The sequence below is a fragment of the Anopheles maculipalpis genome, chromosome 3RL (genome assembly GCF_943734695.1).
Source record: "Anopheles maculipalpis chromosome 3RL, idAnoMacuDA_375_x, whole genome shotgun sequence".
In the NCBI taxonomy this organism is placed as follows: domain Eukaryota; kingdom Metazoa; phylum Arthropoda; class Insecta; order Diptera; family Culicidae; genus Anopheles; species Anopheles maculipalpis.
The window spans coordinates 16113102-16128790 of record NC_064872.1 but is presented as its reverse complement, the minus strand read 5'-3'; the positions used below and the strand labels follow the sequence as shown (position 1 = coordinate 16128790).

The following is a 15689-nucleotide window of genomic DNA, read 5'->3' as shown; positions in this document are numbered from 1 at the left end:
GCGCGTTGCAAATTGTTGCACGACCGTTAAGACGTGGAAGGTTCTCGCTAATCTGGACTGTGTTCAAGTGGGAAAGATTAGTAAATGTGAAGTACGCACGGTTTAAAAAGGGACAAATTATTTGTTTTATGGATAGAAGAAGGAAACAAGAAACACTCACACAAAGACAAGCTCATACATATACTCTATATAAGACGCTGCTGTAGAAGATTAGAGGTGAACGTGCTATCTGCTCCCCTATTTGCTGATGTACTGCGCACGTGTTAACTATTATTTTTTAGTGACTCTTTCTGTTTAACCTCAAGCTAGGAAAATGGAGGGAAAAATGGGAAAACACACAAAACAACCAATCGAAATGTGTAAGATGAGACGAATCTCTATTTATTAACCAAACCGATAATCGACGATAACCATTTATCTATTGCTAATTAACTATTATTATGATCACTACAATCGCTTGCTGCTTCTTGTTACAGTGGGGAGGAAAGACGACCTATTTTTTTGGAGGCAGAGTGGCAGTTGATGTATGGATTAAAGTTTATTTTCGCACGAGCTTAACATGCCTTTCATTTGCGCCACAGCGTACCAAAAGATCGCTACCAATCATTTTACTGTAGCTATATATAGGTGCAGTACTACTATCCCGTCGTTCAATGAGATTGTTGCTTACTATTGCTCTTATCGTGTGCAGACAATTAGGTTTTTTTACGCGCTTCCTCGCTTATTTTTTAAATGGAAAGCATTATAACATTTCGAAGCTTACGATTCGTGATGGTGAAGATAGTCAGGCAATCCTGGAAAAGGAGATACTGATGCAAATCGATCGTAAGAAACGAAATGGAAACAAAATACGAAGAGAGCGTATAGGCAAACACAAAACACGACAAACAAAAAAGCGTTAGCAAAAATTTAATCCACTGAGCGAGTGCCTTATCGATATTGTTCTTGAAGGAGATGGAGAGACATGGAAAACAGAATGGCGAGGGGTTCCGATTGATGCGCGCGTATGAGTACAAAAAGAAATAAAGTATGTTTTTCTTCCGTTTCTTAACAACAAATATTTGCTTCTTTTTTGCAGTTAGATTGTATGATATACAAGTGCGTAACGATGCAAAAGTGTCCCTAGTTTGTTTTGAAAATAACTGGTAAAGTTGAAGTGATAGTAAATAACGATGTAAACAGTAAAACGGTTTTACATTGTCCAGGAGCCTCTTCTACTAGCTTTGTTTTTTTTTACTTTAAAATGATGATTTACAACACAAAAATTTCTTAAGTAGTCGTTTAATTTAAATATTTGAGGCTTTTTTCAACCAAGTTAAATGTTTAAAAAGTGAATCAACGTATCTTTTTGTTCGCTACAACTTTGCAGAACATCACTTTTACCTATCGTTTCAACTTTTTCAGTTTTTATTTATTTATTTACAATTGATTATGACGGTCCAATGCCGTATTGTCAACACCGCTTGTGTTGAAAAAAAAAAAATTACAATCATATTGATAAGGCATTTCCTCCCTATTATTTGCCTTATCCCGGGCATACTCGGTTGCAACTTTTTCAGTTATTCTCCAAAAAATTAAAGACACTATTGTTCTGTTACGTACTGTTCATTTGAGATTTAAAATGGAATTTTCATTTATTTCTCGTAATGGTAAAATCAGTTTATTCCTTTTCATAAATTGTTTAGTCATCAAGCGATTTGTTTTTATTTTATGTGGGCAAAACGGTATAGAACGCGCCTGTTATCGTTCCATGACGTTCCATGGCAAGAAAAATGAAAACACTTACCTAGAGGAAATATACGCATATTTGCAAGCAAACGAATCTATTTTGAAGGGTTTTTTTCTCTGTTGCTCAAGCGGCTAGTTAGCGACGGGAAGATGAGTAAGAGAAGAAAAGGAAAAGCAAAACAAAAGTCATTACATTATACTTATACAAAAAGTACTGTACACAGCTATGTATGTGTCATCTCTCTGTTGTGTTTGTGGTACGGTAATTGGGGGAATTTATGTTGTAAACTTATTGCAAAACGATGGCTGAGGACGAACAACGAGAGGATGAACAATTATGATTCTACAAAAAAGTATATAGGCGGTAGACGGCGTAGCGCAGTCGCTTCTCTGCGTTTATTTTTCGATTTGAGCAGTTTTTTGCACGTTTTACAGCACTTTGCTGAATTTCGGTAATCCAGCGGTAGTCAAATGAAGGGCAAAATCTATAGCGGTACGGTAAGCAAAACGGATATAAACATTCAAATGGTAGAATAAAATGAATGGCAATGAACCCACGTATGCTTAATGTGTTTCAGAAAGCATAATTAAATGAATTTAAAAATGAAAAGAAAAAATACACAATACCACCAATATTCAACAACACACATATTAAATCAATAAAACAAACACACACACACGAAAGTTTCACAAATTAGACGTTTTAATGTAATAAAACACTCTCTCTAACCACCAGCGGTCGTTGTTTGGCGGATGGAAGCCGAACACGTAGGAGAATAGGTATGGCAGAATGCTAAAAAAGTAGCTTTCCAGCTGTGCTTTTATGCAGACATACAGATGGTGCTCAACGCGCTAGTAGAAAACGCGAGGAAAATGTACGCAAAAACTATTTAAAATGACGGTTAATCGAAACGGTTCCTTCTTGCTTATGTGTAGATGTTTGACAGGCAAAAACCATATGGGCGTCGTCCGTTAAAAGCTCCCGTAACGAATCGAATTGATTTGAAATAAATCGTTCCACAACAAAACTCTCGATCCAACTGTGCTGTGTGTTTTGTGCCGATAAGATGGCTTTTATTTTAACTTGTTTTTTTTTTTTGTAACACTTCTTAGTACATCTTAACTATCTATCTTGTATGCTTAGCGGACTGTTTTGACTGGTTTTTATTAAAAACTAACACAGCGAAACACGCATGTGGTGGAAAGTCTGAAGATCTCTTCTCTCACGGACGGTAAGCTGTGAAATCACAATTTGTATATGTACGTAGAACATCCAGGAAGTCAGAAGTGCATCTTCTCGATCTGGACCGTACAGTGCTTGATGTGGAAATCGTGGCTTGCGATGCGATCTGCCGTGGCAAGAATTTCCGAAGCGTTCGCTAACGGATCTGTGAATGAGAAAATAGAAATTACGACGCGCCTTAGAACACTTCGAACCCCCGATCTCTTACCGATCATAAGATGCACTGTCATTACGTTCCACCCGGTCGAAACGCTCCACACGTGAAGATCGTGCACCGTTTTTACGCCCTCAATGTACGACAGCTCGGAGGAGAGTCGTTCCAGCGAGATATCCACGGGTACGGCGTCCACAAGGATGCGCATCGAGTCACGGAAGATCCGTACCGTCGTTACCAGCACGATCAAGGAGAACACAAACGTACAGATCGGATCAAACACCTTTAAGTGGGGCTGCAATTGAGACAGAACGCGTGAGTCTAATATTTCGATCAAGAAAGATGAGAGAGCGCTTACCGCAAATTTGATAATTATTGCAGCTACCAGCACACCGATGCTTTGTATGAAGTCACCGATCACATGAATAATGGCGGCGCGAACGTTAAGATTACTGCTATCATCCTGTTCGACCGTCTCCGAACACTCCTGATGATGATGATGATGATGGTGGTGATGAGAATAATGCTCCGACGAAGAATGTTCCCCCCGTTCACTGTGTCCTTCGTCCTCGCTATGACCCCGGGTGGACGATTCCGGATCGGTGCTTATGCGCGAGTAAGCCAGCTTACTCGAGCTTATCAAATCCGGTGAGTTTAGTCCCGCATCGATGCTCATCCGATGGCGCAAGCTTTCCTTGTGCAGCTTCAATCGTGCATTGTTGAGTATCGTGTCCAGGTTCGGTCGCTGGGTATGATCACCCGTCAGGGCAAACGAGTTGTGGCGACTGTTTTGGCGCGAAGAAAGTGGACTAGCCGTCTGCGGGCTGGGTGGGAAGTTGGGAATGATCAGTTGCTCAAGTTTATCACACTTTTTCTCATCACAGGACTGGGCACGAAGCATCCGTCTCGGAATGGGTGAACAGGACCGGGATAGTGAGAGCCGTGGTGCTAGCAGTTGAGGAGTTTTCGAACGCGGCCGGGAAGTATGGCTGTGACCGTGTGAATGGGCATGTGAGTGACCGTGACCGTGGCTATGGCCATGCCCGCCATGGCTGTGTCCATGTGCAACGACGCTGCAGGATCCGTGTAGAATAAACGCCGTGCTGTAAACGGATAGAAGAAAGGAGAGATTAAATTTCCCAGATCTTCCAGAATGTTAACAAAACGTGTGCCAACTTACGCAATATTCATTACGACGCCCAGTATCGCCACAATGATCATCGTGTCTGCATCAATCTCGTAGTCACCTTCGATCAATCGATTAGCGGACATCACCACCAGTACAGCAGTTAGTGCCCAGATACCAAAGATCGACAGCAGGGCACCGAGAACCTCCACTCGTCGATACCCGAAGGACATCCGTGCGTCTGCCGGTCGGTTCGAGATCCAGATCGAGATGATCGCTATCACAAAGCTAATGCAATCCGAAAGCAGATGAGCGGCATCCGTCATAATCGCCAGACTGCCTGACAGATAGCCGCCAACAAATTCGGCCGTCTACATGGAAGAAACAGAAATTAATATCTCATGTTTTGTAAGTATACTAACATCTCGCTCTCTTACCATGAACGCCACCGTAAACAGTGTGGCCCACATAAGCTTTCGCTTCTCCGCCTTGCCATAAGATTCGGTGGACGATTTCGTTGCAGGTGCGAACAGACAGGCAGGATTGGAAAGCTGTGTAAAGGCAAATATGGGAGAGAATAGAATCATTTTGTTAGTCACATTTTGATCCATTCGCTGCCCTAATGACGCATTCGACTGTGTAGGGGTGTGGAATCCCCTGTACTACGGTCACAAACGTGCGCGATCTATCCGTTGAGGGATGCGCTAATTTCCCTCAACGGAATAACACGGATTAGATCTCGTTGGTTCGATGAGTATCGGTACTTGAACATCACTCGGCAGTTCTCGGCGGTGGTCAATTAGCACTGGGATTAAACGCCGAGATATACCGCGTACTGGACGCGTGACTTTGGGGGTGAATTATTGACACTTCCAAATTGACGCACACGGCAAGTTTGTTCATCTTCCGGCTAAGGGCGGTTAGCGCGCTCTGCTAGTGCACGCTACAGAGCAACCGTAATTTGTAGGTGATGGTCAAGATTAATTGTTGACCGTGGTCTTGTTTATTGATTTCCCTGTTGAAAATGGTCCCACCAAACAACATGCCTAAGATCGTCATTTGATCGTAGCTATCGTAGATCGTAGCTCGATCTTCAAACGTGTAAATTAATCTCCACGGACATATCTTGCTATCAGCCGTACATTTCGAAATGCGACTCCACATTGCCCCTGCCTTAATAAAGCTACCGGAGAAAGATTTGTGCGAACTGTTTTGTTGCCAACGGATGATTTTCCCTTTACAGCTCACTATTTGAAGTTGGTGATAATTTTGGCACTTTTTCTGCGCCAACCCCACACTGTGTGTGAGGTCGCTTGCTGCAAAGTGACGTTTTTTGTGGAGGGGACGCCACAAACAAGGGCGTCAGAGGCTGGTCATAAGCTGCTTGTTGATTGGGAACTTTAAAATCGTCGAGAAGCAACAATTGAAGTGTAGGGTCTTACTGTACTGGATGGATCAAGTGCGTATAAAAACACATCAGCAAAACTAATGTCTCGTATATGGGATCGACCTCATCTCTTATCTTAGAATAGGCAAGACATCACAAGACAAGCGGTTATGTGGTTAGGTCTCAGTCACTCTCTGTTGTACTCATAAGGCACAGAGTCTTATAGTCACTTGTCGTGCCGTTCAGTTTAATCCTCATTCCACTGTTAACCAACTCAACCGATGTCTAATAATCATCGCCCAAACCACCTGCAACACGAGCAGAACCATTTCAATGGAACGCACAGGGCATAACACTTCAAAATAGAACCTAAACAAAGAGGGTGCTGAACACGCTGACGGTGAGCCTAATTCCACACACTCTCTCACCCCACCAATCGCTATTTTGTAAATTCCTACACGCTTTCCCACTGGTCTCCCCACAATCACCCCCCCCCCCTTCCTCCTCCTTCTCCGCCTACGAGAAAAGGGCTCCAAAATGTCGGTACATAATAGTGACAATCGGAATGATGGTTCATTATTTTGTTGTTGCGGTTCGTTTCGTATGCTTCCCTTCCACGCGGCCCACGTCCGAACCTGCGAGGGTCGTAAGATACATAAACAAATACGCTAAAATACGTTCTGTGATTGGGGGCAATTCATTGTTTTTTTAAGATACCCTGCGCGACTATCAGGTGCTTATCACTCGCCAATCGTCCACCGCATGGCACATGGGATTGGGACGCAGACTGGTCAATGCTTTTACACAACGCTGTACGATGTCACGTTACGATGATCGGGATATGGACAATTTAAGCGCGATTCGATAGGGCGAAGGAACTCGATTAGATAGTGAACAGGTGGGATGGCCCGGTTTCGCTTACGTTGGTGATGCTCTGGAGCAAGTGCTGTCGGCTGCTGCTGCTGCTCTGCTGCAACTCGAGATCTGTCATATCGTGATCATCATCTTCCGGTTCCGAGTGTATGCTCACTTCGATGTATGTAGCCGACATTGTGGTTGGGAATTTTTCGAAATGGCTCTGCCGATGCTTGCTGAAGATACTGACGATACTTTTGTTTTCCGGGACGACCTTCACGATCGCCGATTGCACATGATCACTGCATAAAATAGCGTATCGCGTGGGATCTATCACACGTGCTAATTTCCCGAGGTTCACCGGAACCGAATTTCGGCTATTATACTGCGGATATGTGGAAATTGTTCACTTGCACTTGTTTCACACGCATGGCGCTCTGAGTCGGGCGCGCGCGAACCTCACTGAGCTGACGGTGGCACGACAATAACGGGTGCGCTGGGTTCTGATATAATTTTTATATTCCACACCCGCCGTATCGGGTGGCCGTGGTTCGTCGTTCGCTGCGGTTTGTCCACGAAAGAAGGCTTGGACCAGCTTTGTCTAGTGGCATGCAGGGAGGGAATGTGGCGCAGTAGCTGCGTATCAGTGAGAGAGACAGAGAGGGAGAGAGCGAGAGCTGGTGGCGGTTTAGGCGAATGTGATAACAGTTTGTAACAACATGAGTGGTTTGAATTGTCGGGCCCTGTTAGTCGCTCCACTACTGCTCCGGGTTACAATTTACACTGTTCAACGCTCTCTCTGTCTGTCGGTTGGACCGAGCCTGATTGAACGCTCCCGATGCGGTGATCACTTTTTGGCGGTCCAGTTCAAACTGCCGTGCACGTTTTGTTGGCGTTCGCTTTTAGAACAATGTCTAGTAAGTCAACATGGAAATGCACGGTCTGGGGTAGATGATCGTACGGATGTTTGTCTGCATTTCAGCTCGAGAAAATTGATGACATGCCAAACGGGGCAAAATTTGACTCGATGGACTTTGTATTTCGAGCGGTACGCTCAGGGTTGATGGAAATTTAACACCTGCTGAAGAAGTTAGCAATCAGCGGTTAGTTTGCTTATCACGTCTTAATTTATAAATGAATGTTCCTTGTTTTCGCTGCTGCACACGGAATGATACGATCGCAACAATGCGTTCTGCATGATTTGATTTTCTTTTAAACCTTTAATATTTATAAATAGGTGTGATTTGCGGAATTCTTGAGCGCATGGATAAACGAACGATTCTAAATTACGTGGTACGCTCCTAAAGGTATGCAAAATGCATGTCATGCTGCACAAATTTCAGAACAAATGCTGTGGACCAGATAGTTTCTTATGTTATGCGTATAAAATAATTAAAGCTAATTTAAAATATGATCATAATTTTAATAAAACTAGTTTAAGCAGAAATACGTTTGTTTTTTTTTAATTGGATAGATCCTGATAATATCACACCGGTCGTTCCCTTGGCCATAATTTTCTGATCGTGCACAGTGGCTCTCATTCATGCACATTTGGTCACATTTTAGCAATTTTTATTTATGGCAAAGAAAGTAACAGTATGCTATAATTAATATTATTTTTAGCTATAAATTCGTTGTGATCGCGTTTCAACAATTTGGACCAAAGGCAGAAGTATAATAATTTTTATATCGATTTTTCAGCTACAATCTCTTACGGAAATGTCTGATTTTCGGTGGGAATAGGATTAATAATTTATTAGGAGCTGATTATAAGGAGCGGCCCGGGGGTATTGACGACCGCCGATCTTCACACGGCAGGACCAGAGTTCAAAGGGTGACCTGCGAAGATCCTTAAGCCAAGCAGAAGGTTTAAAAAATGTGTCAATTTCGTCTTTTTTTTATTTAACCTGTCAAATCAGTATGACAAGATCCTGAAAATGTTTGTTTTCAGATGAAGAACAACTTTTAAACGCAGTAAAGCATTACGATCAAATCGTTTTAATTGTCTGCATTACCCCGTGCCGTGTTACTTCTGCGTCAATATATTGATTCTCCCAATTTTATTTTTTCTCTCCCCAAAAACCGATCGTTAAGGACTCATGAAGCCGCACCCCAAGCCCTTTAATAATTTGCAGCGTTTTTGTTTCTTTTTTTCTTCCTTAAGCTTAAAACATCGTTTCCGACTGCAGCAGCTCCATGCTAATGAAGGCTGGAGCCAATCTTGCGCACCGCCCTGGTTGCAGAAGGTTTGAGTAATTGGGACAAGGCACCAAAGTATTGGGGCGTGGAAACATCAGCCCTAGCGCTCAATACCGGTGGTCAATGCAAATTGGCACATCGTAAATGACGGTCCATCGCAAATCGGTTATTGTGTGTGATCATTACTACTTCGGTGGCAGCAGGATCGTGCAGTGTAAAGCGACTGGATTTAATCAGATTAATCAGTAGCATCTGAGATAAGAGCATCAAGGCAATTAGACGTACGAAAACAGTGGTGTAGTTGATGTGGGCAAAAATATCCTTAAAAGCGAGGGAAGCACATGCAAAGTCTTTGGGAGTGTTGTTTTTCTTGTTTCCTAAGTAATTAGTGGGATGTGTTTTCAGAATCATTTTAAATCAAAACATGCAAAATAAAGCTAATAGGAGATGTAATTATAAGGGTATAAGTATCGGTAATATTTAAGTACTACGCTCCATCAGAGTTAATCAGTTGCAGTGCCGGAATCGCCCATAGGTTAAGTTGGGTTGGCAGTCGCCAGACGCCCCCCTCGTTTTAGTAACGGATTTTGCCTTTCTGGGACCCTAAGCAGAGTGGAAATTGAGGAAATCCCTCTATCACGTTGAATCTAAGTTAGGTAAGTGTCCGATTTTTGCTACCCATGTGAAGCCATGTAGTTTTTATTTATTTATTAGTATTTATAACTAACTTTCTTTACACTTACTATTTTAATGATCGTTGAACAAGACAAAAACTGCAGAGAGATTGAGGCGGAGGAAACGGTTTAAGTTGTATCACAAAACGATGCACGGCTCGAAGACACATCCAACGAAATGCGGCAAACCTTGATCGGACAAAAAAAAAAAAGACTTTCCGCAATAACTAGACGGTGAGTGGAGGAACTGAGGTGGGGTGTTCCACAGAAAGATGCGAACGTTATGTAAAACGCCCCAAACAGACCAGAAATGAACGAGTGATTGCCAATTTTCCAAGGGCTAATTTGGTCCCAGAAACTCTCGTAAATTCTTCCAGCAGTGGAGGGATCGGCGCGGTCGAAAGACGCATTCAACGGTATGCGAAACGTCCCGATCGGATCAGGAATGACCGAGTTATTTTTTATTTGCCTACGGATTGCTGCTGGCAGAATTTTCCGGGAGTTTTTGGAAAATCCCCCTTAGTATCCTTTAGTATTATAAAACACATTGCTGAGGTCGTTTTTAAAAGATAAATCAGAAAGAAATTAAAATGAGAATGAATGACATAAAATTGAAAAAACGGAAACGCAACGGAAAAATGTTTGTCATGCCGAAAAGAATTTATTTTATATTACCTTTTTAAACGTCGATTTGCTACCTCCTCGCCTGGTATGCTCTCCTGTTATTCGAAATCGAAATTTGGTGCAAAATTTGCCAGTTTTTCCGGCCGATTTTTGGCGCTGGAACGACCTGGTAGTAACAGGAGAGCATGCGTTCGAGGAGGTAGCTTGTATTGTGCCTAAAATTTTTAAATTCGATCTTAGAGTTGGAAAAGAAAAAGTAGACTTCGGTGAAGGCCAACTGCTGCTACAATCGTTTGTTTGTTTAAAATGATAATTTGCAATGTGAATCAATTTTAGTTTGTTGTCTAATGGATGCAGAAGTTAGAAGCACAAAGGGTTCAAAAATATGCAAGAGTGTATCTAAGCATTTAAGTAATGTTTTAAGCATTTGACGAATGAAGCAGAATATATTTAAAGATCTGGTCGACGCTCGAATATTGCGATTTTCTCAGAGGAAGAAACATTCTCATTATAAATTTTACTATTATGCCTCATCAATAATGACCAAACACCCAGGCCAGGAATAGAACAAGCTGCTCTTAAGCTACCTGTTCAGGAGTTCTCCGTTTATGCGAGCTACTTCCGTAGCATTTACTTGAACCATGTCATTGTGTTGGCTGCTTTCTTTTTTTTTCGGTACCCAAGCATCCCAGCCGGACAGTTTACAAGCAATTCTGCGCCATAACAACTTCACTTAAACATTGCCCTTTTCGAATTTTACGCCAAAATCCATTCGAATACGCCCGTAGCAGAAACGAGTTAACCCGACTGTCCACCCGCTCCACCCGATCGTATGTTGCTGCACGGCTCGTAACTGGCGTCCTTTCCTGTCCACACCCGTTCAATAGCGATTCCTTTCTTTAACGGACACAGTAGCTAATATTTCTTCGGTCGTCAACAGCTCGGCATAAAGACTGGAAAGCGAACAGCGTTCCATGTTCATATTTCAATTCCTGTTACCCGACCAAAACTGATCCTCGCCGAAATGATCATCCCGTGTGCCTCCTTTGCAGGCCCAGGCCCTCCGTGAGAGAGCGAGTGGCAACAAGGCGAAGGGCAGTTTGTGGCGACCAAACGCAGGTCGTAAAGACAAATCCACCAAACAAAAATTGCAACCATGCGCTGGGCGGAGAACCACGTGTGTCTGTGGAGCTGCAGGATTTTAATGTGAGGCCGTTAAAGACAAAACATTGCACATTGAAAGTACGCAACGAAGCACCATTAAAATGTGACTGCAGTTGGTTTGCTTTTGGGGGAACGCTGCCGAGACGATGGGCGCGACGAACGAACGGCCCCCAGGGCAAGATGGTGCCGGACCTCGAACGGTTTCTAGGCAAAAGGGTGGATTGGAAGCATTAAATTGGCCTCACAAACAGGCAAAACGGTTGAACGGTTGGGACGATGTGCTCGGTGTTGGTGTGCCAGCCAGCTACAAACGTGCTACTGCCATGCTTGGGCGCGGATGGGATGCATCCCGTTTGCGGACAGATGTGTTGCGGCGTAACGTACCGCGTGGGCCGAGGTACGCGTCTTATGCGCACCCGGGAAAGATGAAGATGTCACCGTTGGCTTTGTGTCGAAAGAGAATTGACGGTCGAATGACAAACCGACCGATGTCAGCGCATTATTAGAACGTGTGTACGTGCTGAAAGGTGGGAATAGTTTCGTTAGCGAACGCTTACCGTGCCTGCCGAGAGGTGAGCATGTTCCAAGGATGGGGGTTTGTAACAGAAAAGTGCTTTGTTTGATACCTTTCTGTTTTATTGGGAGACTTCATGTTTTACATTGTTTTCTGTATTTTGAAGCAATAAATTTGTATTTAAATTATAGATCTTAATTCATGCACTGCAATGTATAGTTTGCGAGGTAACTTTTAGGAACAATTTAGGAACAAAGTCATCAAAGACTTCCATGGCTTAAACTTGTACAAGCCTTTTGTTTTTGAGACTTAAACTTTAATATGTTTGGGATGGTTCGGTAGAGGCGACAGAGACGCCATTCTTCTCACGGCAGGAGCGGGACTCAAATCTCATCCGGACCGTTCCCTCGTAGAAAGCAGTAGCGGATCTAATGGTTCATAGAGTAGGCGGTCGCCTAGGGCACCGGAAGCTGATTGGTACAAGGAGTCTAATAAAAAAAGGCCCTGCTTAGTAACTTTGCAGTAGTAGCTTCGTAGTAAGGGACTCGTATCTCCGAAAACGGCGATAAGGGTCTCATACGTGTTAGGAGCCTCCTCAAAAGAAAATAAGGCATCGCCCCCATTAAGTACTTTCGTTTTGAATATAATATGGGCCCCAACAAACCTAAGTAAGTCTAGTAATGGCCATTCGATGGCCATGACCTAGAAGGTCGTTAAACCAAGAAGAAGAAGATTCCCTGAAATATGGAGATAGAGCACTTCAAAGCAACGCTCGTTGAAAAGGCCTTCGAGGTAACTCAGCCAGCCATTTGCCAACGTTTAAAAATTATGGGGATGATCCGCAAGATAGGACATTGGATGCCGTACGAACTGAAGCCAAGGGATCATCGACACCCAGGCCAAATATTCTAGAAAACTCGACCACATGTGATAGCACCGCTTAAAAAATATTTAAAAACACTGAAATGGAATTTCCTACCCTACCCACCGTAACAGCTCAGATAAGACGCCTTCTGATTTGCATCTTTTCCGATCGATGGCAGCATGGCTTAGCAGAGCAGGACTTCTGCAATTCTGGAAGAGTGAAAAAATGGATCGACAAATGTACAGAGTTCAAAGAAGCCTGATTTTTTTTTTTCTCGAAAGCACACATAATTTATCAAAAAGATGGAAAAAAGTAAATAAATTATTGTTTGTTTATTTATAGAGGCTTTCAGTCTCTGAGACAATTCACCTCTCCAAAAAGTAATAAACGATAAAAAATACTTTCTCGATTCTTCATAAACAAGCTTGTAAGTCCTGATATCGTTGAAGTGGTGTTCAGTCTCGTGCAACGAACTGAACTAAATTAGAAGTGTTTAGTAAGATAATAGAAGGTTTGGTCTTCGTTTTCACTAGAAGACTAGTAATACAAAACATAGTTAATAAACAATCAATGCTTACAGATCTTCCCAAAAATGAACCAAAAGCATGATAAGAAACGAATTATCTTATAGGAAAATATTTTAAAAAGTAGATTATTGTCAGTAGGTTTGAATACAACTAAATTGTCCATCGAATATCAGCCGTTCGAACAAATGTAGTTATTTCGAGGGAAAGCTTATTACAGTTTTGACATGAACCTTTGGTCTTTTTATTAAACGATCGTTTTTTTTTTTTTTTTGTTATGCATAAGACTAATAAATTTATGTTGATTATTATTATGCTTCAATTCAAATTAGTGGCTTGGAAAACAGAAAGTTGTGGGATTTTTGACAATCATTTAAATAATCAATCTTTATCAATAATTTGATCAGAAACAGTGTGTCATATTCAATGCTATTTTTCCAAGCAAATTTCTTCAGAACAAAGCAAGTTCTCATTTCATCCATAAACATGATTAGAAGTCTCTCGACATCTATCATACTGTCCAGGATCTTTCTTCTATTATTAACCTTAATTTTATTCATTTTATTCAACTGAAAAATCTCATAATCCGTTTATTATTAAACCAATAAAGAAGGACGAATGGGATTCAATTGGTATAAGATTGGTTAGTTGAAAGAGTTTTTCTTTCGACCCAAGTTTCAATCGGCTGAATATCTGGCAACATCAGGACATATAAAGCTGATTGAATGAAATCACTTCTAGGCGAACAGTATTTTATTATCCACATATGAATGGACAGTCAGGAGTCAGACTTTAATAAATATAATAAAATTATTAATAAATTCAAATTTCACAAAAAAATTATTTAAAATCACTCGTTTAAATCATTTTAGACAAATTAAGGTTCTTTTCTAGGAATTTTATCGTGAATTTTATAGCACCTCCTACTAAAGACTCTTCAATATGAACCTACAATCTATTATCAGAGACTCCTCTCCCTAACCCCTGCACCTTTACACCTAATGTGTCTCATCGCCTATTCCCAGCAGGAACCCGTCATCACAAAAGCACGTGCGTGTTAGAATCCTTCATCAATCCATCCATCCATCCGTCCGTTCGTCTACCGAATCAGTCTGATTGACGGACTGGCAGACGCTTGGTGAGTTGCATCTCACCAAAAAAACTGGGAGCACACACGCCGACACAGCACGTCACCTTCACCAGTCAACCAGCTCACCCCATCGCATCGTTTTGCATCGTCCTGTGTGAACCGGCACGGGTTTTGTCCATCCGACGACCGACAAACCGTCTCCCCGGGTAGGGTTAAACTCGTACCCCGCGTAAGATTTGACATTTTCATGGAATTTACCGGCTCGGAAAATGCACTAATGAGTAGTTGGCAACGTGCCGACACACGGGCAACATCCCGGTATCGTAGCCTACCCCTCCCGCGCATCGTGAAAATCCACTCACACCCGAAAACGTGAAAACTGATCGCATAATACGATCGTTGCTACACGGACACAACCGGCTGACAATCGGCCGAAACAAACTAGCGGCGTGAAGCGCGTACAGAATTGGCTTTGCTTCACTTCCGGCCTCGCTGCGGCCAGAGCGGCCGAGATTGCTGCACAAACGAGTCTATTATTCGTCGGTAGCAATGTGTAACGTTTTAATAGCTTCCCTCTCATGCTCCCTACAGTACGCTCCCATTTAGGAAGGATGAGTCGCCGGCGGCTCAGCTCATCCTTTGCGTGACGTCCTTTGGGGAGAGCGTCGTACGAAGCACCTCCAAAAACACACGTCCACGTTGGTCATTTTTCATTTTAATGTTTCATTTAAGGGTGTTCGCCCTTCGCCCGGGTGCCCTTTCTTCGGTACGATCGGTAAGGGGGAATTGCGCGGTGCATTTCATCGCAAAGTTATTTAATTCGCAATTAAAACCGCTCCACGGCCGTTGGCAGTGTCCATCCGGTGCCCGGCCCGCCTCATAATGGCCGTCGGAGCTAATCGAGCGAGGTGGCAAAGAGATATAAATTGTCTAGTGTTTTGATATTTTGACAACTACACGCCCGGCTGATGAAGATGGATTACTTCGGTGTGCGCTGAACTCTCTGCGTCTGCGCCTGTTGGAGGGATGGCTTTCTCCGTCCGAGAGCTCCTTACTCTTTGGGTTTATTTGAGGGTGCTTGTACCTGGGCGAAACCAGCGTAAAAATATATAAAAGAGCAAAAACACCAGAAGCCACTTTGAACGAATTGTGTGACGATCGACGATTGAAGACGAGCTCGAGCTCCAGAAAGCAGTCAAGACGAGAAAAAAGAAAAGGAAACTCCTCACTGATCGGGTTGATGTACGCCAAGATGGATGCAGCCCAGCCACGTGCAGCAGCAGTTGCGAAAGAACATGAGTTTAATTGTATTATATATTTTATGCCATTCGTCGGCTCGTCCGCTCGCAGTCTCCAACAGGTCCCTGAGGTTTTGGTGCCGAAATTTCGAACACGGAACCGTGGGCCTACCGAACGAGCATCGTTTTTCATCTTTCACTCGACTTCAGAATCGTTCAAGAATCCAGGGACAAATGGGAAGATTTTGGAGACTTTTTTTCCCCTTCTTCGTCTTGCTTCGCCGGGAGTCTGTGTCCAACTTTT

General features: G+C 42.9%; 2 protein-coding genes across 2 annotated transcripts in view; both read right to left on the bottom strand.

The window, feature by feature from the left end:
- The window catches only part of LOC126564902 (cyclin-Y-like protein 1), a 326841-nt gene that overhangs the window by 55556 nt on the left and 255596 nt on the right, over positions 1-15689 (bottom strand). The gene's annotated exons all lie outside the window — the stretch shown is intronic.
- On the bottom strand, positions 3010-6689 carry LOC126560438 (uncharacterized). Its single transcript, XM_050216397.1, has 6 exons — positions 6561-6689; positions 4689-4802; positions 4306-4622; positions 3484-4228; positions 3180-3420; positions 3010-3116 (listed from the first exon to the last, which is right to left on the bottom strand). Exons 1-6 carry the CDS (start codon positions 6687-6689, stop codon positions 3010-3012), a joined length of 1653 nt encoding a protein of 550 aa, XP_050072354.1.